Genomic DNA, 26,416 nt, shown 5'->3' with positions numbered 1-26,416 from the left:
AAGCCTTTTTGTTACTTTTAGCATCCCTTTCTAACGTCAGCTCGTTCTCAGCTTTAGCCTTCCTGACGCCATCCCTGCAATTCTGTGCTACCTGCCTGTACTCTTCCTTTGTTGTTTGTCCTTCCTTCCACTTCCTATATGTGTCCTTTTTTGTTCTCAGGTCATCTCTTCACATTTTGTGAAGCCACATTGGCTTCTTCTTTTGTCTTCCTCCTTTTTTTCTTGTTGGAATTGTTTGTAATTGTGCCTTGAGAATTTCCTTTTTTAAAAACTCTCACCCATCTTGGACTCCTTTTCTCATTAGAGTCACTTGCCATGGGACCTTACTTTGTTCTGAGTTAATTAAAATGGGCATTCCTAAAATCCAGGGTACGCATTTGTCTACACTCAGCTTTTGCTTCCTTTAGAACCAAGAACCCAAGTATAACATGGTCGCTTTCCCCCAGAGTTCCTGTAACTGCTTCTTTATCCACTAAGTCATCTCTGTTGGTTAGAATCAAGTCAAGGATAGCTGATCCTCTAGTTCCTTCCTCTGCTTTCTGTAGGAGGAAGTTATCTGCCACACAAGTCAGGAATCTCTTGGAGGGGCCATGTTTTGCAGAATTTGTCTCCCAACAAATAGTGGGTAAATTGAAGTCCCCCATTACTGCTACATCATGCTTCCTTGAAACCTTGGCAGTTTGCTTGTCAAAAGTTTCATCCTCGTCTTCTCCTTGATTGGGGGGCCGGTAGTAGACTCTGACCACCATGTTCCTTTTATTCTTTGCTCCATTTATTTTAACCCAGATGCTCTTGATGGGGCTACCGAGCTCATCCTCCTGTATTTCTGTGCATCACATATAGTGCAACCCCACCTCCCTTTCTGTTCCTTCTGTTCTGTTGGAACAAGTTATATCCTTCAATTGCTGTATTCCAGTCATGGGAGTCATCCCACCAAGTTTCAGTTACACCTATCAAGTCATAGCTGTCAAGAGCTCCTTGGAGGCCTCTCTCAGTCTAATCCAGTAGCCAAGTCCAGACACAGACAAAGGAATTCCTTTCAAAGTTTTATTCTTTTACAACTTAGCAACTATACTGATTGCAACTAGATCTGAGCAGCACAGTACCTATGCCCTACGTTGGAACAGTTGGTCCCCGTTTGAAAGGGAATTACTGGCAGACCCCTGAACTTAAGGACTAGGGAGAGTCCCTCCCCTTTTCCCTTGGATCCTCTGGGCGCAGCCGTTGTTTGCGCGCCAACCTGGCATTATGCCTCCTTTCTGCACCCTCCATCTGGCGCCGCTCTCTGCATCTGTGTCGCGCATCCACCAAGTCTGCTATCTGTGCCTGGTCACTCCCTGGACTGCTAACTAAGCTAGGAATGCTGGTGGGAGGAATCTCCGTCAGCTGTTGGTCCTGGGAAAGAGGAGCGCGCTCCTCTCCCAGGAGCGACTGCTCTTCCTCAGAATCAGAACTACTCTGGGATTCTATGGGCTCAGTGTCCACCCTGACATCAAGTTCCCTCCTGTATTAAGAGTTCAAGTTCATTCTGTTTGTTTCCCATACTCTGGACATTAGTATATAGACATTGAAGACCATGTGCTTTATAGTCTGGCTTTCTTCCCACATGTTTCTGAAGACTATTATTGGGCGCTTTTTAGAGCTGTTCTCTCCGTTGTGGTGCATGAGCCTTCATCCATTGTTACCTCCCTTTACGTCTTTACGTCTCCCTCTCCTGAAGGACTCAGTTTAAAGGCCTCCTGATGACGTTCTTCATGCTATGGCCAAACACATTCTTCCTATCCTTTGTGAGGTGCAACCCGTCCCTTGCCAACAGCCCATCTTCCAGGAAGTAGAGTCCATGGTCCCAGAATCCAAATTTCTCTCGTCGGCACCACCTTCCCAGCCAGTCATTCACCCAGAGTTTTTTTCTTTCCCTTTCTATCCCTCTTCGAACTACTGGAAGGATGGATGAGAAAACTGTCTGGGCCCCAAAGGTCTTGAGTTTCCTTCCCAAAGCTTCAAAGTCTGACGTGATTTCTTCATAGCTCTGCTTGGCGGTATCATTTGTTCCCACATGGATGAGAAGAAAGGGATACCTGTCAGTGGGCTTTATGAGTGCAGTCAACCTTTCAGTCATGTCTCTGATCCATCCTCCCAGGAGACAACATACCTGGGTCTTCGCAACATACTTGGGTTTCAGTCCCACGCAGCAAGGAGTCTCCCACTACTACTACTCTTCTCATTGTTGTAGGCCTTGGTTTCATTGCCTCTGCTTGACTGACCTTCAGCCTCTTGCTCGCTCTCATGCAGGTTCCCCTGCAATTCTTCCTCTGCACGCTGTCCTCCAGTCTCATCCTCAAGTACCTGGAAACGGTTCCATAGCTCCACTGCTTCCACTGATGCAGAGTGGCATCTAGTTCTTCTGTTCCTAACTGTCACCCTTTTCAAAGGGGTATCCTCTACTGCATTTTTCCTCACCTCAGCATTTCCCTCTTCTGCCTCAACTTGCTGTTGCTTTTCTAGATTCTGTTCTTCACTTTGCTGCTGTAGTTCCACCATTCTGTCCAAGAAGTCTTCATGTTCTCTTATTCCCTGGAGGGTCAACACTCGCCACTCCAGTCGTCTTACCTTTTCTTCCAACAGTGTAATCAGCTTGCACTTGTTGCACATGTAGACCATGTTGATCTCAGGCAAGAAAACAAAACATGTGTGCTGGTACGTGTTGACTTCTTCTTCTTTTAAGGGAAGGAATGTGGCAGAGACAAAGTGGATTTAATACAATTTAAATAACAAATTTTATTTATTTATTTGTTGAAGTTATATCCTGCCATTCCATGTGGATTGCCCAAGGCAGCTAACAATAAAATACGTAATGGATCAGTAAAACAATAAACAATATAGCATTCAAATAAGATCAGATTTTTTTTGAAAAAAACAAATAATAGTTTAAAACATATTGTGGTCTGGGGGGGCGGGTGCTTGTGTGCATGGATGGCAGTGGGTGCCTAGGCCAACCACCCCTATTCTGGCTGCACAGAAAAACAGACTGCAAGTGAGAGCTACTAAAAATAGAATCAGAATGCTGAAATATTCCTGACCAGATGTAGTAGAATATGCATTGTAATGTGTGGAATTGATCAGAATGTATGGTATTTTGTAGATGTGACTAGTTCTGTGTGTGTGTTGTGAGATAACTGCGAGTAATGGACTGCATTCTTGGAAAGAAGGGCGGCTGCCATGAGTGGGTTGGACGAGTATTGGAAGCTTAGCAGGGAAACCTTCATCTAGGTGTTACTGGTGTCGATGGCAGACCTGGCCATACTAGGAAAAGTGGGAATACTGGTGTCCCCATCCCAAAACCAAGGAGGAGGTCACGGACATCAGGGCGAGTATAAAAGACCAGGCTTTGATTTGTCTGGGAGAGAGATCCTGGGGGAACAAGGAACCCACCATGCGTGCTCAGGCTGGCTTTGCCCACCATGCCTCCCATTGAGGTAAATATGAAACCTCGAAATCAACGGTTAGATTGAGAGGTACTCCTAATTTATTAGGTTAATCACATGCTTGCTACTAATTTCATTATGCTTTTAGTGATTCCTGTGTGTATTGAGGGATGTTTGTGATCTGCCTCATCTTACCTAAAGCTTGTTATTCTGGACTGTTTGAGCAATAAATACATATTCTTTGCTACCAAATTTGTGTTGTCTGGCTTGAGAGAAGTTTCAAGGACCTCTGTCCATACATTAATTGTTGAAGCCGAAGACACTCGGTAAAGATTTGTACATCTGTCACTGAGTGGGGTCTGTCCTTAAAGCTGTTGCATTCTCTCTTGATCTGGTGTATCTCAGATACACCTGTTCAAGTTTGAGAAACAAATTAGTCTGATAGCATAAGAAGAAATTACTTGTCCCAGAGGGAGGGGATATCTGAGGGCACCCAGCCAGTGAAAGAACAGGATCTCACCCTATACTGGCCTGTGAGGAGCAGTAGCAACGCTGGATCACCCTGTTGAAGGACACAGGGACAATATGGTGCCTGGCCAAGATAAGCAGCAGAAAAGAGGAGCTGTAGGGCTTGTTCAAAGCACTGGGGCAGACCTTGCCCAGAAGTGGGTACCCACCATTAAACCCCTCAAAAATAAGATCAAAGAGGTCCTTTCAAAGCTACAGATATGGCCACAACCACAAACGAAGCACTAGAAACAGGTATCACACACAAAGAGAAAATACAAAATTTCACCCCAACCACTCTACAAATAAAGCAAAAGCTTCAGGATTTAGAAAATAGGAGCCACCACCTAAATATGTGAGTGTGCAGTATCCCAGAAAAAAAGTACTGCCAGATATGCAACTTAAGGAACTCGAAATTGTATTCTCACATGATCTGCATCTGAGAAGCAGTAAGACATTTAAAGCTCAGAAAAATGACTATGTTTAAATATGCCGGGGGGCGGGGGGGGGGCATAAATGACTAAAATAATTTGCATGGGTATGGGTGAAGTTTATAATAAACCGTATAACTGAATCTAGCAGCTGTTTAAGTAACAGTTAAAGCTTAAACTAAAATGGCAGCTGAACAGAGTAAAGATGACAAATGAACAAGACTGACCCCCTGACTAAGTCAAGCAAGAGCAGAAGCCTTAAAGCAACATGGACCCCACTGTTAACTCTTATCTGTGATCAGAGCACAGCTGTTTCACTTCTATCCCTACTGCTATCCCTGCTGTTATTTCTGATCATAGGTCAGAGATAACAACAGGGGATGTGGGCAGGCTGGGGACTTGCCTGTGTGACACCTTCCCATCGGGGGAGTTGCCATGCAGACGAAGGGTCCGGGATGGGGCCGGGTGTTGGAGGAGTGCCCCACCAGCCACTGGCTCAGTCAGGCGACACGACGGTGCCCGTCCCATGCTCTTCCCCAGTGGGAGAAGTCACAGAGCAGGCACAGCAAAGCCGGTTCCCGCTGATGAACCAGGTGGATCACCTTTCCAGTGTGCCTGCCAGGGATCACGTGGCATCAGGGGCGTGTCTGCACCCCCTTTGACATAAGAGCCATGACCATTTGGCCGCAGAGGGCTGGGTGGGGGATCATCTGACCTCGCATCCAATTTGGGCTGCCCTCCCCTCCCGTTTAAAGACTCAGGGTATCTGGGATCGGACCTCTCTAATATGCTAGCTGTTTTGGGTTTGTGTTAGGATTGTTATTATTAAGTTATGGCCAGAAACTCTCTGTAATAACTAAAGGAGTGTCCAAAAAAGGTAGCAATGAGAAACTGGTGTTCATATTTAAAAATACAAATCACAAGATATGTGGGATTTAAAAAATGCTCACCCTTAATGTTAGGAGGGTGGGTAACACTGTGAAAAGACAAAAAGTGTCCAACTTTATACAAAACCAGAAACCAGAAATGACAATATTTGAAGAAATGCACATCCTATGTGTCGTACAGCAGCATCCTCTCCTGGTCAGCCCTCCCCCGGCCCACTGCTAGACAGCCGAAAATGGCTGTCTAGTGAAAAATAGCAAGGCAGGAGAGGCGCGGAGGGAATGATTCCCCCCCCCCCCGGTGCATCTCCTGCCTTGCTTTGGATAGGCGGTCGCCCCTGCGTTCAGAGGCGGCCGCCTATCTTGATAGGATTGCACCCTTAAAAACTCTTTTAAAAAAGGCTTCTTGACGGGGTAAGGAAACTTTACAAGACATTGGAAGCTCTAATACACACAAATGGAATAGATTTATTTCCAGTAGCATTGCAAGGGTGTCCTTTGCCTCCTTTTCTATTTGCTTAGCAATAGAACTGCTAGCTCATATTATCAGGATGGACTCTTAGAATCAAAGGAGTTAACATTTGGGATCAGGAACATCTCTAAATTTGTTTGCTGCTGATGCATGGTTAAGCCTCTTGAATCTGGAGGGGGCCAGGCCAGAGCTTACAGAGTTTCGGTCTAAATTTCAGAAAAGCGCTGGGTTTCAAATAAACTATGAGTCAGTGGTGCTGAACCCAGCTGAAAATACAGGATCAATTTAAGCTGAATCTTCACTACTCCTGTATAAGGTATCTAGGTATATTGATCTGAAAGGGCCTTTGCCAACAGATTAGTAGGAATTATAATCCAGTAATTATGGCTATCAAACAGGAGCTACATAAATGGAGAAAAGTGAAAATTATCATTATTGGGTGGGACAGCCTCATTTAAAGTTATGCTCCTGCCCAAACGTTTGTTCTTATTTCAAATTATCGCTACACCGTCCTCGGAGGCCAAGTTAAAGAAATGGCCAAAGCTGGTTGAGCTGTCTATTGACAGTGGCAAGCTGAGTAGCGTATCTAAGGGGGTGATGTACAGGTGCCAGACAAATGGTGGCTGATCAGTCCCTAGTTTTAAATTGTGCCTTACTGCTTTCCAGATTTGCCAGCTCATTCCTGTTATTCAAAGAGACAAGGCTGTCCCAGTGGTAGCAGTGGAAATCTCCTGGAACATTCCTCAGCATGAGGGGATCCCATTTATGAAACTTTCAAATGGTTTTTGGTGAAAACCGGGAATCCTTTCCATGTAGCCACCTTGCGATTTTGGAAACCCTGGGCTAAGTTCCTCATGCCTCGTGCCTCCCCCCTCTACTCCTTTGTACATCACCCTCTATTTTGGGAACCACATAAGTGCCCTCAGTACCAGGTATGGAGGGAAAGGAGGCTATACGCAGTGGTGGCCGGTGACTCCAGTTCCAGAGGGGCTGTGATTCCATTCAGGGTTTTAGTTACCACCAGCCCAAACTCTTAACAGTGCTATCCAAGATGCTGAAGCCTATCCCTAAACTGGATTCAGCACCTTGGATAGCACTGTTTTGGCTGGTGGTAACTAAAACCCTAAATGGAATCACAACCCCTCCAGAACCGGAGTCAGAAGTTGCCACTGGCCATAACATATGTGGGACCTGTTCTCTGGAGGCAAACCGATGCCCATAAAAACTCGGGGTCCATCTTTTCTGAAAGGTGAAGTGACAGGATGCAAAAGATCCAGGTCGATTCTTTCATGAAGAAGCTGTGCAGCAGAGGGGAAGCTCCAAGTTATTCAGCCTATTTGAAAACCTTTGTGTTGGTCAACATAATAGCGCAAGGGAGACTGTCTCATTGATTTATGGATGCCTGCCGCAGGACACTTGTAGTGATGCCCTGGGTCTCCAGCTCCAATGGGAAGCCTGTCTTGACTTGCAGTTCTTGGAATCCCAGTGGAGCCAAGTTTGGTCAACTCCCATCCTTAAAATTCTCCCTGCACAAATTGAAGAAGTAGCCATGAAAAGTATGCATCATTGGCACCTCTTCCCTAGTGAGCTTTTTAGGATTAACCCAGGGATGTCTCCATAATGTTGGAGGGTGTATGGGTCCAAGGGCACACCGATACATCTGTGGCTGTATTCACAGATACAGTGGTTGTAGAATATTGGTGGAATGCATTCTGAGTTCTTACTGAAGTAACAAATCAGTCAGCTTTTGTGGTGCTTTGATTTTATTGCCAATGTTTACTGGTGAGAATGCGCATTTGTTACAGAAGGACTTGATGAGGCTTCTTTTGGCTGCTGAATATTTGGAAAATGGGAGATGGCTTGTCAGAGTGGAGGTGAACGGATAGAGTATGCTGTGTTGCTCTCACAGAGAAACTAACACGTAAAAGTAGGGTGTTGAAAGGAATAGAGACTCAGGACATGTTTATTCCAGTGGTTCCCTTTTATCACCTACATCAATGAGAACTCAGAGATACATAGCCTATCTACTATGCAATGTAAATTTTGGAGAGACATTTTCTGATCCATTTCTAGTATCACATTCTCTATCTTAAAGCAGTTCTATCTTGAATCAAGTTGTGCCTTTTCAAAAAAAAAAAAAAATATATATATATATATATATATATATAAAAAAAAATTAGGAAATCAAGCCATGCATTTTTTCACTGTCATATTAGCTACTAGGCTGAACACATATATAACATCCTACATTACCCCAGGCAAGGTTGGTGCCAAACATGCAATTGGCTGACCCAGTCCAAAGGCTACCAAATACAGCACACCCAAGTCAGGCAAAGAAGCAGCCACTTGCAGTCATGACATTAAATGCTTGTAAAGCCTTTGATCACTTGGAATGGCGGTTCCTAATCAAATTATTGAAGAGTATGCAAATGGGGGAGAGATCCATAAATTCCATAGATGAACTATACCAACCCTAAAATACCATAAGACTGAACTCCGACATATCAAATCATATAGAGGTAGTGAGGGTTGTCCCCTCTCTCCATGGTTATTCACCACCTCTATCGGACCATTAGCAACAGCATTATGGGCCAACCTAAAAACAGGAGGACTATACATTGCAGGTTCACAACACCTTACCAGCTTATTTGCAGATGACGTAGCACTTCATGCAAACCCTTTAGTTTTAATCCCTGAAATTCAACAGGAATTAACACAATATGGAGAAGTAGCAAGACTCAAAATTAATTACTCGAAGTCTGAAATCCTCTGTCCAAATATACCCCCAGGCATCCACCAACAAACGTTAAAAGTCTCTTGGTCAGCCTTGAATCATAAATCAATAAATACCTAACCGAACGTCACCCCGGTTATAGCACAGATTAAGCAAAAAATAAAGGATAGGAGCAGAATCAACTTGTCATGGCTTGGAGGGATAGCAGCAACAAAAATGTCCCTGCTTCCTAAATTGCTATTCCTCTTTCAGGGTCTCCTGGTGATGATACCATACAAAATGTTCCACTGATGGCAAGGCCTTTTCAGTGATGGAGGGAGCAATCCTATGGGGATAGGCGGCCGCCTCCGAATTCGTAGGCAACCACCTATCCAATGCAGGGCAGGAGAAGCGCAGAGGGGATCATCTCTGTGCTTCTCTTGCTCTGGATTCGCGCCTAGACAGCCGATTTTGGCTGTGTAGCCACGGGAAGTTGGAGCAGGGGCAGCGGCGGCTAGACAACACATAGGATGTGTCAAACCAGCAGTTCTGCCCGCCCCCAGGAATGCTCCTTTTATGCTGCTCTGCACTGCTCTTACGAGCGGGAGCACAGGGCCGTTCCGCACTGCCTACGAGGCAGCGCGGGAGAGGGTGGGGCTCAGTTCTCTGGGAACCAACCTCGGAGCAGGCGCTCTGAGCTCAGTTCCCAGGAATTGACCTATCTTATGGCCACCTGGCCGCTGACTAGTGGCTGTAGGATTGTGCCTTTAATTCATAAGGACAAACAAGGCAGTTTAAGTAAAGTCATAATACAGGTATAGCAGAGAGGACTGGGAGTACCTAAGTTCCAGAAATCATAGAATCATAGAACAGTAGGGTTGGAAAGGGCCTAGAAGGCCATCGAGTCCAACCCCCTGCTCAGTGAAGGAATCCAAGTCAGAGCATCCCTGACAGGTGGCTGTCCAGCCTCGTCTTGAAGGCCTCCAGTGTGGGAGAGCCCACCACCTCCCTAGGTGATTGATTCCACTGTCGTATTGCTCTAACAGTCAGGAATGTTTTCCTGATGTTCAGACGGAATCTGGCTTCCTGTCACTTGAGCCCATGATTCCGTGTCCTGCATTCTGGGATGATCAGGAAGAGATCCTGGCCTTCCTCTCTGTGACAACCATTCAAGTACTTGAAGCACGCCATCCTATTTCCCCTCAGTTTTCTCTTCTCAAGGCTAAACATGCCCAGTTCTTTCAGTCTCTCTTCATAGGGCTTTGTTTCCAGTCCCCTGATCATCTTTGTTGCCCTCCTCTGAGCCCTCTCCAGCTTGTCTGCATCCTTCTTAAAGTGTGGTGCCCAGAACTGGACACAGTACTCCAGATGAGGCCTAACCAGTGCTGAGTAGAGGGGAACTAGTACTTCACGTGATTTGGAAGTTATACTTCTATTTCTGCAGCTCAAAATAGCATTGGCCTTTTTTGCAGCCATATCACATTGTTGGCTCATCTTCAGCTTGTGATAGACAACAATTCCAAGATCCTTCTCACTTGTAGTACTGTTGAGCCAAGTCTCGCCCATCTTGTAACTGTGCATTTGGTTTCTTTTTCCTAGGTGCAGACTTGGCATTTAGTCCTATCACATTTCATTCTGTTGCTTTCTGCCCAGCGCCCCAGTCTATCAAGATCACTTTAAATTTTGTTTCTGTCTTCCAGGCTGTTAGCTGTCCTGCCCTTTTCTCATTAGAATCGCTTGTCATGGGATCCTACTTATCATTGTTCTGAGTTTATTAAAATTGGCTTTCCTAAAAGCCAGTGTACGTATTTGGCTACACTTGGCTTTTGCTTCCCTTAGAACCAAGAACTCAAGTACAACATGGTCAGTTTCCCCCAGAGTTCCCTTAACTGCTACTTTATCCACTAAGTCATCTCTGTTGGTTAGGATGAAGTCAAGGTTAGCCGATCTTCTAGTTCCTTCCTCTACTTTCTGTGGGAGGAAGTTATGAGCAATACAAGTCAGGAATCTCTTGAAGGGGCCATGTTTTGCAGAATTTGTCTCCCAACAAATATCGGGGAAATTGAAGTCCCCCATTACTACTACATCCTGCTTCCTTGAAACATTGGCAATTTGCTTGTCAAAAATTTCTTCCTCGTCTTCTCCTTGATTGGGTGGCTGGTAGTAGACTCTGACCACCATGTTCCTTTTATTCTTTGCTGCATTTATTTTAACCCAGATGCTCTTGATGGGGCTCCCAAGCTCATCCTCCTGTATTTCTGTGCAGAGATATGTATTTTTCACATACAGTGCAACCCCACCTCCCTTTCTGTTCCTTCTGTTCTGTTTGAACAAGTTATATCCTTCAATTGCTGTATTCCAGTCATGGGAGTCATCCCAGCAAGTCTCAGTTACACCTATCAAGTCATAATTTCCCTCCTGTATTAAAAGTTCAAGTTAATTCTGTTTGTTTCCCATACTCTGGGCATTAGTGTATAGACACTGAAGACGATGTGCATTGTAGTCTAGCTTTCTTCTTACAAGTTTTTGAAGACTATTATTGGGTGCTATTCGAGTTGTTGCTGTGTCCGTTGTGGTGCATGCGCCTACGTCCATTGTTACCCCCAACTTTACATCTCCCTCCCCTGAAGTTTAAAGCCCTCCTGATGACGTTCGTCATGCTGTGGCCAAATACACAAATCTTCCCAGCCTTTGTGAGGTGCAACCCATCCCTTGCCAACAGTCCATCTTCCAGGAAGTATAGTCCGTGGTCCCAGAATCCAAATCTCTTATGGAGGCACCACCTTCGTTGCCAGTCATTCACCTGGAGTATTTTTCTTTCCCTTTCTATCCCTCTTCGAACTACTGGAAGGATGGATGAGAAAACTATGTGGGCCCCAAAGTTCTTGAGTTTCCTTCCCAAAGCTTCAAAGTCTGACGTGATTTCTTCATAGCTCCACTTGGTGGTATCATTTGTTCCATGGATGAGAAGAAAGGGATACCTGTCGGTGGGCTTTGTGAGTACAGGCAGCCCTTCGGTTATGTCTCTAATCCATCCTCCCGGGAGACAGCATACCTGGCAAGTCCATGGGTCTTCCCGACATACTTAGGTTTCGATCCCACGCAGCAAGGAGTCTCCCACAACTACTACTCTTCTCTTGTTGTTGTTGTTGTAGGCCTTGGTTTCATTGCCTCTGCTTGGCTGACCTTCAGCCTCTTGCTCGCTCTCATCTCATGCAGGTTCCCCTGCAATTCTTCCTCTGTAGGCTGCCCTCCAGTCTCATCCTCAAGCACCTGAAAACGGTTCCATAGTTCCACTGCTTCCACTGGTGCAGAGTGGCTTCTAGTTCTTCTGCTCCTAACTGTCACCCTTTTCCACGGAGTATCCTCTACTTCAGTTTGCCTTGCCTCAGCATTTCCCACCTCTGCCTCAACTTGCTGTTGCTCTTCTAGCTTCCGTACTTCACTTTGTTGTTGTAGTTCCATTGTTCTGTCCAAGAAGTCTTCATGTTCTCTTATTCCCTGAAAGGTCAACACTCACCGCTCCAGTCCTCTTACCTCTTACAGTGTAATCAACTTGCACTTGTTGCACATGTAGACCATGTTGATCTCAGGCAAGAAAACAAACATGGCACAGACGTTGCAGGTCACCACCACTCGAGAGTCTTTTCTTTCCATAGTCTCTATTCCCTTTATGTTTCTAGCTTTCTGATTGTACTGGGATAGCCTGTGCTTTGTCCTCTATTCACTGGAGGTTAAAAGCAGAGTTCCACTGGTATGGAAGTGTGTGTTAACAAGAGAAAGAAATTTTAAAAAATGTTAGGGGCCTCTTGACCTCCCTCACTGAACTTCTGTTTGCTCTGCCTGTTCGCTCGCTCTGATGGCTCGCCCTCTGGCAGCTTGCTTGCTTGCTTGTATAGCCCCTAGACCAACTGGAGCAGCTTTGCTCTGCTCTGCTCAGCTAGGAGGTGGGAAATATTATGAAGCCTCCCAGTGAAGGCAATTAATATGGTTTATTAAGAATGAAGTGATTGCCTGTGGACCCAAATGGAATTGGTAGCTCCAAGTGTTATATCATGGTGCAGCCTCCCTTTTTTTGGCAAATATACTAAAGAAAAATGTTGTATAAATAACTAACCCCTTTCTAAAATGCAGCATGATTACATGGAATAAATGGCAAAAAATCTAACACCCTATATTTCTCCATTGTTAGACCATTATTACCATCCTTAGGTCTGCTTTTATAGCCCAGATAAACATAGCAAATTTAAATATTGGGAGAAAATGAAGTTATAGAGGTGCAAAGGATTTTTATGAAAATCATAAAACCATTAGCCAAACCTCTACTATAAGAAAAGTTGCCGGGACATCAGAGGATGGATGCAGATGTATCAAATAATATACTTCGCATCCAGTGGGCCTGTTAAAGTGTGCCCCACTAGGGAACTCAGAACTTTTGAGAAGTCACTGCGAAGTGTTCCATAAAAATGCATTGGACTACTCTGTGGAATGAAACATTGGTTTCACATCCTGGGATTGTGTCTCTCTGTTTCACTGTGTGCTTTTAGATATTTCCAGCTTTGTCTGGCCTCTGATGTAAATGGTCTGAGTAGTATAATGGAGCCGCAGAGGCTCAAGCTGTGTCGGGCTTATAGGCCCGGAAACAGAGCGGTAGACAGTGAAGCCGCTGCAACGAGGGAGCCCGGTGCCCCGGTCAGCCACTTGGCCACAGCACTCTGGACTGGCTGAAGCATCTAAAAGCTTTCAAAGGCAGCCCTGCATAGAGCATGTACAGTAGTCCAGGCGGGACGTAGCGAAGGCTTGTGTGACTGTGGCCGGATCGGACATCCCTAGCAGCAGGTGCAGTTTGCACACTAGCCTCAGCGGCGCCAACTCACCCCCGGCCACTGCCGAGACCCGAGCATCTGGAGTCAGGGCTGAGTTCAGGAGTACCTCCAAACGGCAAGCCTGAGTCTGCAGGGGGAGTGTAACCTCATCCAGCACAGGTTTTATCCCTGTTCCTTGATCTGACTTGTGACTGACCAGGAGCATCTTTGCCTTTTCTGGATTAAGCCTCAGTTTCTTTGTCCTCATCCGTTCCGTTCCATACATCAGACGCTGGTTTAGAGCTAGAACAGCTTCCTTGGATTTGGATGGAAAGGAGAGAGAGAACCGTGTGTCATCAGCATGCTGGTGGCACCAAACCCCAAAACTGTGGGCAGCCTCTCCCAGCAGTGTCACGTATACGTGAAATGGCAGGGGGGATAAGATGGAGCCCCGAGGGACGCCACAGGCCAGCAGCCGCTGTGACAAACAGGGGTCCCCCAGCACCGCCTTCTGCGGTCCCCCCTCCAAGAAAGACCAGCGCCACCATATCACAGCGCCTCTTGATCCCACCTCAGACAGATGCACCGGAAGGATAAAGTGGCTATGATGGTATCGAAAGCCACCGGGAATCCAGCAGAACCAATAGGGTCAGACTCCCCCTGTCCAGTTCCTGGCATATATCATCCACTGAGGTGGCCAAAACAGTCTCTGTCCTGTAACCAGGCCTGAAGCCGGATTGAAATGGATCTAGATATCCGCATCATCCAGATATCCTTGGAGTTGAGAAGCCACCACACTTCTGTATAGCAGACCCTATAATGTGTGTTCTCAGTGTCATACACTACAGCAAGGGTGGGCAACTTCAGGAATTTGGGGGGCCATTTTCTCATGGGCTGCAGTTTACCAGATTACACGGAAAAATAATTGTTTTAAAATGACTTTTATGGAAAACAGCAACTGGAGCAGTATGGACCACCCAAAAAGTCAAATTTAATTTGTTTGCAAGCTAGATTTGATGTTTTTGTGGCACTGTAGCACCTATGGAGCCCTAAAAAGGCCAAATTTAGCTTGGGATGTTGTGGGGGAGGCAGTGGAGAGGGCAGGCACCATGCTGGGGGATGGTGAGGGGTTGCAGGCCACCCAGGGGCTGCACACTGCACACCCCTGCGCTATAGGAACTCCTCTAGAATCTGGGTATCTCTCAACTTTGGATGCCATCAAGGCTTTTGGCCATTTAGAATGGCCGTACTTGCTTAAACATCTAGCCAGATTTGGATATGGTGAGTGTTTTATGAGTGTGTAAATCAGCTATATTCAGACTCTGAAGCTCGTATCCACACAAATGCACTTGATTTACCCCTGCTTAATCTTTACAGAGGCACAAAGCAAGGGTGTCTGCTTTCCCGCCTCTTCGCCACAGCTATCAAACCACTGACCAAGTTAACCAGAACAAATCCAAACATCAAAGGGGTAAATGTCAATAAAAATATCCACACAGTCAACTTCATTGTGGATGATATCTTGCTATTTAAAAATCTAATCCAGTAGTGGCTAATCCAGCTCTTATGGAGCATTTAGTCAAATTTGAAGTCCTAAAAGGATTGAAAATTGTGAAAAATCTTGAGTTCTTTTGCTTTAACCCCCCCCCCCGCCATAACTGCACCAAAAGAGTTGCAGAGACTTTCTAAACTGATGTTGAGGTATTCTAGTTTGAATAACAATTCCAAAAGACATACCCATGATTCAACAGGTGAAGAAGGACCTAAATTACATAATATTAGTTTATTAATAATGAGAAGAAGTCTTGAATAACCACTTCAATTCTGTACAGAATTCTTTTTAAGGCTGATTTTGGTGTATCTAATCTCAAAGTTTTCTTAGGCCTTCATCACATGGAGCTTTTCTCCTGCTGTTGAGATTACTCTCTCTCGGAAGTTTGCGGGCTCTTTACAGGACACTGTGACCCTCCAGGGTGTCTCCCGCAATTTCCCTCAGCCTATCCCATGTTTTCCCCAAGCACAATAAATGTGGTATTTTTTCCAGCCCACAGAACAGAAGCACCATGACTTCTCTGTGAAATTCTACAATAGCAGGAGAAACCACTATGTCTGCCGGCTGTGGGCATTTGTTTTCAGTTGCTGGAGGCCTTACCTTGCATCCACTGGGGGGGGGGGTTGGGGGGAGGCGAGCCGGTTGCATTGCCCTTATTTTCGCCGTAGTCTACGTAAATCTTTACATAGACTAGACGCGCCAAAATAAGGAACGCAAATGGCGGCGCCCCATGGGCGCCGCCATTTGTGTACGCGCTTTTTTTTTTTCCCAAAGTCACCCGTGATAGGCTACGTGATGATTTATGTAGCCTATCACGGCTGACTTTGGAAATCTAGCCGTGATAGGCTATGTAAATCGTCACGTAGCCTATCACGGGGTCTTTTTTTTTTTTACTTTTTGTTTTGTGGCCGGGGAGACGGGGCGCTTCTCCCCGGCCTGAATTTCGGCCAGGCGAGTCGGGGCGCCTCCCCCCCCCGGCCTGAATTTCGGCTGGGCGAGGCGGGACGCCTCCCCCCCCTTGCCTGAACTTTGGGGGGAGAAGCGAAGCGCCACCCCCCCACCGCGAAGCCAAGCTGCGAAAAGGTAAGTGACTTTCGTACATCCCTATTTGCGTCCCTTCCCCTTCCGTGATAGGCTACGTAAAGCTTTACGTAGCCTATCATGGAAGACGAAGGGACTCAAATGGCGTGCGCTAGGCTGGACGCCATTAACGTCTGAAGACCAGCCAGGGATGGATCCAGCCGGAGCAGGAGCCAGCGGTGCCAGCCTGCCAGGTAGGATCCGGCCAGGTCGGACTTCGCAGGGTGGCGGGGTCTGTTCTGCCACGGACTCCGGGGGGGCCCCGGATTCTTAGAATCCGCCCCCCCCCGGGGATCCGTGGCAGAATTCTCCGCCATCCCTAGGCGTGCAGGAGCAGATTTGACAGGTGCGAGGGCAAGAATCGCCTGCCAATTGCAACTCCTGCCTCCGCTCAAGGCTTGCTGAGGAAGGACTGTCCTCGATTCCCAGGTGTCTGCCATGTAAATGCTTGAGCACGTTTCTCAGCTGGAGGGAGAAGAGGGTAAAATGCCTCCCTGCAACGAAGGGACACACATCTGATCCCCCACCAAGCTCAGAAGCAACGTCCTCTGTTGATTCAGAGCACTCCATTAAGTTCAGTGGGGCTTACTCCCTAGTAAGTGTGCTGACGATTGCAGACTTATGGCACAATCTTACATGTTATGTCTACTCAGAAGTAAGTCAGAGGTTTCTTGGGGGTGTGAGAAAAGAATACAGCAGAAGTTAAGCTACGAAAACAAGACTCCCCCCCCTTTGCATGCATGCCAGGGAGGGATGAAGGCACTCCCTCAGTTCAAACCACGCGTCTGCCATGTAAAAGACCCCTTCCTAATCCCACAAAGAAACTGAAAGCAGGAGGTTCCGAAAAGGATGTGAATTTTTGCGGGTTTTCCCCCTAATATAGAAACAGCCTTAGGAGCTGTCCAATTTAAGCAGCTAATGCACCTCATTTTTGATGACAGCTAAGTTCCCTAGATTTCTGTGGAAATCCCTAGTGCCATCCTATTTCATCGGGCATTTCCTTTATGTCAGTCTCCCCAGCACTGATAAAAAAAAACTAATCACCCTTTTTATAAGGCCACTTTGAGGATTTGGTGGCCATGGACCAAAATCTTAGGCCCACCTCACTACTCTTCCTTATATTGGGTCATCCTCAGTTACCTGACGCTAATAAATATATCCAGTACAAAGACTGGAAATAGTGAGGAATGTTTCAAGTACCTGATTTGCTTGTTAAAAGTGCATCTCACATGCACATCTACAGGCTTTGCTACATTACCTGGATGCAGAAAAATAAAATCGTAACCTTCACATCAAGCTTAGAAGCAAATGGGAATGTTTCCAGGACCTTTACTTTATTTGAAGGCTTATGCATTGCTCAGACAAATGTAACTAGAGGCCAAGTCTCTTTCATTTATAGTTCTTAGATAAAATCTGTGGTCCCTTAATGGGATTGGTAGTTGTGTGGGAGGCAGACCTGGAAACCAGCATCACTGATTCTCAGTGGAACCTAATTCAGTCCAACCCAGCTGTCCAAAACATTTCTGCCCGAATTAGAGAAGCTCTTTGAAAACTCCTCCGTAGGTGGCACCTCACCCCAGTCAGATGCACCAGTTTGACTGATTGCCCAGTTGCTGGAGGGGGTGTAGGAAGCAAGGCTCATTAACTCATATGTGGCCACATTGCCCGCTGGTAGCGAAGTGCTGGAAATGAGTTTTTCAAATCATAACAGATATGACAGGCTAAACAATGAGGTTTTGTGGGGAGCTGGGATTGTCAGGTGACAATAAAGCCCTGTTTCATACCGATCTAATCAGAACACTTCTGGCAGCAGTGAGATTGGAGGTGGCCAAACAGTGGGAAACCTCAGTGGATCTGTCTATATAGGGTTGGATTGGAAGGGTGTGGCAGGTCACACTTTCTGAAAAGCTAATGCAAAAGTTGAGAGTGGCCAGAGAAGAAAAACATGACATGTTTGTCAGTGTATGGTACTCCGTTATTATCTATGCCAACAAGACATCCTCACCATACAGTCCACCTACTGCCCAGATCAAGTTTTTGAAGGATGCTTTTTGACACTTCTGGGACAGCCAGACTCTTTGTAGAAGATGAAAATACCTGTTTTGAATGGATGATTCCAGTGTATTTTACAGTACTAGTTTGAAAATAAAAACTTTTAAAACCAACAACAACAAAAACCAACCACTTTACAAACCATACCTATAAAGCAGGTAAGACAATAGATGGTTCACAAGTGAAAGGATAGCATTGCCATTGCAAAGGAAGCTTCAAAATAGCTACAAATGAACTTTAAAAAGGGGGACATGGATGACTCCTGAACAAAAAATTGGAGCAGAAGTGTTTTGGGAGAAATGTCTCAATTCTCAGGAATAAATCTGTGAGAAAATATTGTCAATACTAGAGAAAAAGACTAATGCGGAAGCACCTTATATTGTAAAAAATAAGTCATATAAGTACCCTGCACTCCTCTCAGTGTCAGCTCTCTTCTGAATTCCTCCTCCTCCTCCTCCTCCTTCTTCGCTTTAATTAAATGTTCAAAGGGGGCTACAAAAGTGCATGTTATATATTGTTTGCATATGTGTAATAATTTTCTCTCTCCTTGTTGTCCTCTAGAATTCTATGAACTTGCCACCAGACAAAATGAAGCTACTGAGCCAGTATGACAACGAAAAGAAATGGGAGTTGATCTGTGACCAGGTAAGGGACCAGGGTGCTCCTTTTTGAGTAGTTCTCCAAGGCCCAGCCCCACCAAGTGGCCCAGAAGTGTACTGTGGTCCATGATACCAAAAGCCACCAAGAGATCCAAAAGAACTGGCACGGCCGCACTCCCCCATCTAGTTCCTAGAGTAGGGAATCCACCAAAAGCCCAACTGAAATGGGTGCTGATAAATGGCATCATCCAAATATGTCTGGAGTTGCGAGGCCATCAGCTTCTTGATCACCTTGATCAAGAATGGAGTATTTGAGACTGGCCTATAACTTCCCAGATTTATTGGGTCAAGGAAAGGATTCTTTGATCAAAACCTGATCAAAAAATGAGATCAGATTCATCTGGCAGGATTTGTTCTTGACAAATCCATGTTGGCTTCAAGTAATCACTGCATTGTTTTCAAGGTGCTTCCAGATGGATTGCTTTAGAATCTGTTCCAGAATTTTCCCAGGGATTGATGTCAGACTGACTGGTCTGTAGTTCCCAGGTTCCTCCTTTTTACCCTTTTTGAAGATAGGGACAACATTAGCCCTCTTCCAGTCATCTGGCACTTCCCCCGTCCTCCATGATTTCTCAAAGAGAATAGACAGCGGTTCTGAGAGTTCTTCTGCCAGTTCCTTTATGACTCTAGGATGAAGTTCATCTGGCCCTGGAGATTTGAACTCATTCAAAGTAATTCGGTGTTCCTTGACCATATGCCTATCAATCTCAAGCTGCAATCCTGCCCCTTCAGCCTGTACTTCACCTTTTCCAGGGGGGTCATAGACCCGCTTTTGGGAGAAGACTGGGCCAAAGTAGGAACTGAGCACTTCTGCCTTTTCTTTGTCATCTGTTATCATTTTGCCATCCTTATTTAATAGTTCAACCACCATTTCTTCCCTCTGTCTTTTACTATGCACGTAGCTGAAGAAAGCTTTTTTGTTGCTTTTAGCATCCCTTCCTAACCTCAGCTCGTTCTCAGCTTTAGCCTTCCTGACGCCATCCCCACAATTCTGTGCTACCTGCCTGCACTTTTCCTTTGTAACTTGGCCTTCTTTCCACTCCCTATATGTGTCTTTTTTTGTTTTCAGGTCATTTCTAAGCTGTTTGTGAAGCCACATAGGCTTCTTCTGTGGTCTTCCGCTTCTTTTTCCTTGATGGAATTGTTTGTAATTGTGCCTTGAGAATTTCCTTTTTTAAAAACTCCCAGCCATCTTGAATTCCTTTAGAGTGTTAGAGTCGCTTGCCATGGGACCTTACTGATCATTGTTCTGAGTTTATTAAAACTGGCTTTCCTTAAATCCAGGGTACGCATTTGGCTTCACTGGGCTTTTGCTTGCTTTAGAATCAAGAACTCAAGTATAACATGGTCAGTTTCCCCCAGAGTTCCTGTAACTACTACTTTATCCACTAAGTCATCTCTGTTGGTTAGGATCAAGTCAAGGATAGCCGATCCTCTAGTTCCTTCCTCCACTTTCTGTAGGAGGAAGTTATCTGCCACACAAGTCAGGAATCTCTTGGAGGGGCCATGTTTTGCAGAATTTGTCTCCCAACAAATAGTGGGTAAATTGAAGTCCCCCATTACTACTACATCATGCTTCCTTGAAACCTTGGCAATTTGCTTGTCAAAAGTTTCATCCTTGTCTTCTCCTTGATTGGGTGGCCATTAGTAGACTCTGACCACCATGTTCCTTTTATTCTTTACTCCATTTATTTCGACCCAGATGCTTTCGATGAGGCTACCAAGCTCATCCTCCTGTATTTCTGTGCAGAGATATGTATTTTTAACATATAGTGCAACTCCACATGCTTTTTTGTTCTTCCTGTTCTTTTTGAACAAGTTATATCCTTCAATTGCTGTATTCCAGTCATGAGAGTCATCCCAGCAAGTCTCAGTTACACCTATCAAGTCATAATTTCCCTCCCGTATTAAGAGTTCAAGTTCATTCTGTTTGTTTCCCATACCTTGGGCATTAGTGTAAAGACATCGAAGACCATGTGCTTCATAGTCTGGCTTTCTTCCTACATGTTTTTGAAGACTATTATTGGGCGCTATTAGAACTGTTATCTCCGTTGCAGTGCATGAGCCTTCGTCCATGGTACCCCCCAACTTGATGTCTCCCTTCCCCATAGGATTCAGTTTAAAGCCCTCCTGAAGAATTTCTTCATGCTGTGGCCAAATACAGTCTTCCCAGCCCTTGTGAGGTGCAGCCCAGCCCTTGCCAACAGCCCATCTTCCTGTGGTCCCAGAATCCAAATCTCTCGTGTCAGCACCACCTTCATAGCCAGTCATTCACCCAGAATATTTCCCTTTCCTTTTCTGTCTCTCTTCTAACTACTGGAAGGATGGATGAGAAAACTATGTGGGCCCCAAAGTTCTTGAGTTCCCTTCCCAAAGCTTCAAAGTCTGACGTGATTTCTTCATAGCTCCACTTGGCGGTATCATTTGTTCCCACATGGATGAGAAGAAAGGGATTCCTGTCACTGGGCTTTGTGAGTGCAGGCAACCTTCAGTCATGTCTCTAATCCATCCTGTCAGGAGACAGTATACCTGATAAGTCCATGGGTCTTCCCGACATACTTGGGTTTCAACCCCACGCATCAAGGAGTCTCCCACAACTACTACTCTTCTTGTTGTTGTAGGCCTTGGTTTCCTTGCCTCTGCCTGACTGACCTTCAGCCTCTTGCTCACTCTCATGTGGGGTCCCCTGTATTTCTTCCTCTGCAGGCTGTCCTCCAGTCTCATCCTCAAGTACCTGAAAATGGTTCCGTAGTTCCACTGCTTCCACTGGTGGTAACTGTCACCCTTTTCCAAGGAGTATCCTCTATTTTTCCTCGCCTCAGCATTTTCTTCTTCTGCCTCAGCTTGCTGTTGCTCTTCTGGCTTCTGTACTTTGCTTTGCTGCTGTAATTCCACTGTTCTGTCTAACAACTCTTTGTCGTCTCTTACGCTTTGGAGGATCGCCACTTGCCACTCCAGTCCTCTTACTTTTTCTTCTAACAGTGTCATCAACTTTCACTTGTTGCACGTGTAGGCCATGTTGATCTCAGGCAAGAAAACAAACATTTCACAGACCTTGCAGGTCACCACCACTAGAGAGTCTTTTCCTTCCATAGCTTCTATTCCCTTTATGTTTCTAGCTTTCTGATTGTACTGGGGTAGCCTGTACTGTGTCCTCTATTCACTGGCGGTTAAAAACAGAGTCCCACTGGTATGAAAGTGTCTGTTACAAGAGAAAGAAATTAAAAAGAATTGTTAGGGACCTCCCCTGCTGAACTCCCCTGGCAAACTCCTGTTGGCTCTCCCTTTTCGCTTGCTCTGATCGCTCGCTGTCTGGGAGCTAGCTTCCTTGTAAAGCCCCTAGACCAGCTGGAGCAGCTTCCTTTGCTCTGCTCAGCGCTTTGGCTTTGTCTCCTCTTCCACTAGAACTCCCCTGGCCAACTCCTGTTTGCTCGCCCTGTTTGCTCACTCTGATCGCTCGCTGTCTGGGAGCTTGCGTCCTTGTTTAGCCCCTAGACCAGCTGGAGCAGCTTCCTTTGCTCTGCTTTGCTTGGAGACAGGAAACAGACTATCCACAAAGAATGAGGCAACTTTTTCACAGTGAGCCTCCAACTGTTCTGGCTCCCTTCCCCAGCATCCTGGAAAAGAAGGCCTTGCACAGTGTGGAAGAGCATCACCAGGCTATGCTGCGCTGATGCAATAGTGGCAGAGATATGGGCTGTCCAGCTACCTTCACCACCAGAGTAGGTCTCCAATTGGATTCTAGTCTGTGTTTGATCAGACTTGTCCTGAGCCTCCTACGGTGCCCTAGCCTTTGTTGCATTGCCCTTAGCTCCCTGCCAAACCAGGTTGCCAACCTGGCTCTGCCAGGAAAGAGAGGGCACTTAGGAGTGATCCCATGGCTTCAACAGTCTCTCTGACAGACATGGGTGGTGTTTTAAAGGGCCCACCTAGGCATAGGCCCCAGATCTTCTGAACTGTGCTCATTTTATTTCAGATACTATATTCTTGGACTTTCTAAGATTCTAGAACCCTTTTTAAAAATAGTCCTTCAGTTCTAACTTCGTGAAATTCTCAAATCTACACCAAATCTATACAAATAGTATTAAGTTTCTAGCAACCTCATCATCATGCAACTCTTAAAGTCAGTGCCAGCCCTAGGATAAATAGTGCCCTGGGTGAGGAGTATCTTTGGTGCCCTCCCCCCATGGTCAGCTTTGCAGGGCCACCCAGAGGGTTTATGGGGCCTGGTGCAGGTGTGATGTTGGGGGCCCTGCTGCTGCCCCTTACAAGGATCCATGAATTTGTGTACAAAGCTGGGGGCCACACACGAGAATTATTGCATGCACAGACTGTATTTGAAGTGCTAAATGCTCGGTAACACTGCCTCAAAATAAAGCTATGCTCCACTGATTTTTACCTAGCCCAAATGACTTCAAAGCGGAAATTGAAGAAGAAACATATTTTAAAGTTAAATGAAGAAAGATCACTTCTGTAGTTAGCACACAAACAACCGGTAGAACCTTGAAAAAAGATTACAGACACTTGCTTTTTGCCACCCTACCTCACTGCAGACAGTACATTAGAAAAAACCACAGCCACTGAGCTCAGCCTGGTGCAACCCTCAGCTCAGCCTACAATGGTGCAAGGCACAAGTGCAATTGCTCAGTAGCAATTGGCTGGCCCAGTCTCTGCAGAGTCAAACAGTCTCCAGGAAAGCCAGGTGACAGTGATGCTGTTAGGCAATTTTGGACTCTGGACTTAATGAAAATAATGACCAGACTGTGGAAAGAAAGATAGCAGTCTCTCCTCCGGTTTAAAAGGCTGGTGCCTTCATGCTACACTCCCTATTAGTCTACGAAGGGAGTGAGTCCTAAGGTCTCTTAGTAACTGCAAAGCTACTGAGTTCAAAGGGAAGAAGCAGGCTTGTATGAAGGCAGTTGATGGCAGGGCAGCTCTGGGGATCCAGGGCCCATGCCTAGGTGGGCCTATTTCCAACTTCACCCATGCATAAAACACAAAGAAAAGGTTCTGGATTTCTTAGTAATTTCTTCACTCCATGCTCCTCCCTTGTTGACTTGGGTTGAACTCTTCCTCCTTTTAAGGTTTGTACTGTAAGAAACATTATTTTATTATTTTCCCCCGATGGGTAGGCTTGTGTGTGAGTGCAAGAAAGTAGTTCTGTAAAAAAAACTAATGGGTGTGTGTGTGTGATAATTTTTTGTTGCTACCATTAATATTGTGTTTATAATCTCATTTCCATACACTCCTTGTTCCTTTCCTAATGTCTCCAATTTTTTTCAAGGTTTGTTTTGTATAATAATATTTCTTTTTGAGCCTAGCCAAAACTGTTGCTTGTCTGCATTCCCTCTGTTCCCTATTGCACAGAACAGGGGAGGATTACCTGGGCAATCATATAAGAGAGCAGTCCTGTGCCCAAGACAGCATCGGATTTGTGGATCCAAGTTCAGAGTCAGCACTCTGACCCCGGACCCAGGAGACTAGGCTCATATCCCCACTTCCCCAGTCCCCTCCCCTCCTCTCCAGGGTCGCCTTTGTGACCTCAGAGAGGCAGCCGGGGTGGTTCTCGGTGTGGTTCTCTCCAAGCCAGCTGGGAGGGGGAGGGAGCCCAGTCTCCTGGCCTGTCAGCCTCCTCATAGGATTGTGCCGCAAAACACTTTTTAAAACAAAGTTTTAAATACCATATCATGCATGGCTGTTGTTGTTTTAACTGCTTTTTCTTTTCTTTTTTTAATTTCCAGCCACCTGTGTTTCTAGTATTAAATGCTGTGCTTCAAAGGTTATTTACTGGGGGTGGTGGGTAGCATGTAGTTATTTGCAGTATTAAATCTTTTGCACAAGTAAGTGGGCCAGGGGAAGGAATATACTCCAGAATTACACAATCACCTGGTTCATACTGAACAGAGCGATATTTTACTGTTCATCTGAGTGATGTTTGGTTTCTGAAATGCACAACTGGTCTTGCTTCCACTTTTTCCTGGTGGAACACTTGTGCCTTGACAAATGAACCCCCCCCCCCTTTATCACGGCATATTCATGTTGTTGGAAACTTTACCTATTGAACTTCTGCCTGTCAAAAAGATAGATAATCTTTGCTGGGAACCCTCCTTCTCCCCACCCCACCGCACCTCCGTACAACATTCATAATTCTGGCTACCCATCCTTCCTAGCAAACTAGCAGGACTTTGAATAACATCTCCAGTTTCATTAAGGTGCTAGCCATCGGATTTTTGTTTTGATTTTTTTTTTTTAGAAAATTCCATATTGCTGTATAGAGAACAAAGAGTAACGTTTTAGGAAAATAATGGGTGTGATACTATTTAAATTTGTTTTCTTTTTGTTGTTAGCAGCTAGGTTGATAGTTTAAAATGTTTGTAGGGCCTTCTGCAACATTATTTTTGGTGGAGAGGGAACTACCTTGGCCTGTTGACATTTTCCTGCGTAAGGGACATGAGGCAATTCCATTGCATAATCTGACCCACAAGCAAGGGTTTTATTTTGCAGCCCTAATCTGCTTTATTTAGAATGAAGGATCTTGAGCTGTTAAAAGTCTCACTTCTCAATCTACGCATATTAATTTGAGTGTGGATATCAGTACATTTTGCTTCCAAAACTGCTATGCTGCATGGATTTATTTATTTATTACATTTCTGTAATAAACAAATAAATAGTCAAAGCTCAATAGTCAAAGCTCTCTCTTCACAAAATGTACCCAACAATTAAAATATAAAATACAGCATGAAAAGGTACAATATAAAATTTTACAAGTTTAAAACTACAGTATAAAATAAAAACAAAAACAAAACCTAGCAGCAATGCAAAGATTAAAATACAGTAACAGATTTAAAACTACAGAAACTGAGGCTGTGTTTCCGTGACAGCGGAAGGAGAAGCTAATGGAGGAGTGCCGGATTTTTAAAAGGAATCGGCTTTGCTGCGCGCAGGGCTCCACGAGCAGGTTCTCCGCAGCAGTAAAAAGCGCTTCTCAGAACACACTTCCCGGCGGCGGGGGGGCGGGGGTGAACGTCATCTGATTGGCAGGGGCTGCTCAACCAATGAGAGAGGCTCCCCCCCTTCTCCTTTCCCCTGAAAGGCCAGGTGCACCTGCATTTCAGGGGCAAGCCTCATTGGGCACAGTGGGAGTCACTTCCGAGTGGACACACGTATGCTCGTGCTGGGAAGGGGGGAGAACACAAAGACGGAAACCAGCTCCCTTTTTAACCCGCAGGACCTCATTGACTACAGTGGGAGTTACTTCTGAGGAGACACTAATGGGTTTGTTGTGGGAAAGAGACGGAAACCAGGATCTTTATAAGGAAGCTGTGAAGGAACTGGCCTTTAAAATGTGCCCTGTCAGTTGAGGGGCTTCCCTGTTATTTCTGTGGGTATTCAGAGAGCAGGCTTCCTTCAGCGCAATGGGAGGAAACCCCCCTTGACTGGGGTCCCAGTGAAAGGCACCCCCTGGGCAGGGCCAGCATCCCTGAGCTACATGCGGGCATTGGGGCACACAACAGCTATACTGGGGAGAACCCATCTGAAGGAAAAGAATCGGACTTCAAGCAGTCCCAGGAAATCCAATTTTTCCCTAATAGGCTCTGGGGCAGCTGCTGGATGGCCACAACATCATGTATCCCTAACGACCTCAACATGCAGCCAGCTCAGAGTAAATCGCTAGTGGAAACACCCCCCGAAAGACTAAAATGCCCAGGAAAAGAAGAACATCTTCAACTGGAGGCAAAGAGAGCACAAAGTAGGCGCCAGGCAAGCCTCTCTGAGAAGCTTATTCCACAACCAGGTGCCACAACAGAAAAGGCCCTCTTCTCAGTAGCCACCCGC

General features: G+C 45.6%; 1 protein-coding gene across 4 annotated transcripts in view; it reads left to right on the top strand.

Moving 5' to 3' along the window:
• The window catches only part of FMNL1 (formin like 1), a 181,476-nt gene that overhangs the window by 35,164 nt on the left and 119,896 nt on the right, over window positions 1-26,416 (top strand). For 3 of the 4 annotated variants that reach the window (XM_084804350.1, XM_084804349.1, XM_084804354.1), the window contains exon 2: window positions 18,483-18,566. In XM_084804350.1, coding sequence (XP_084660476.1) covers window positions 18,483-18,566 — 84 coding nt within the window. Of the gene's footprint in view, window positions 1-3,360; window positions 3,477-18,482; window positions 18,567-26,416 lie in introns of those variants that run through there. The other variant, XM_084804351.1, reaches the window with a different exon arrangement.

Source organism: Heloderma suspectum, chromosome 6 (genome assembly GCF_057233095.1).
Source record: "Heloderma suspectum isolate Gila_16-S chromosome 6, 16-S_ref, whole genome shotgun sequence".
Lineage (NCBI taxonomy): Eukaryota > Metazoa > Chordata > Lepidosauria > Squamata > Helodermatidae > Heloderma > Heloderma suspectum.
Note: the sequence above shows the minus strand (reverse complement) of the source record. Positions and strands in the feature narration are given on the sequence as shown.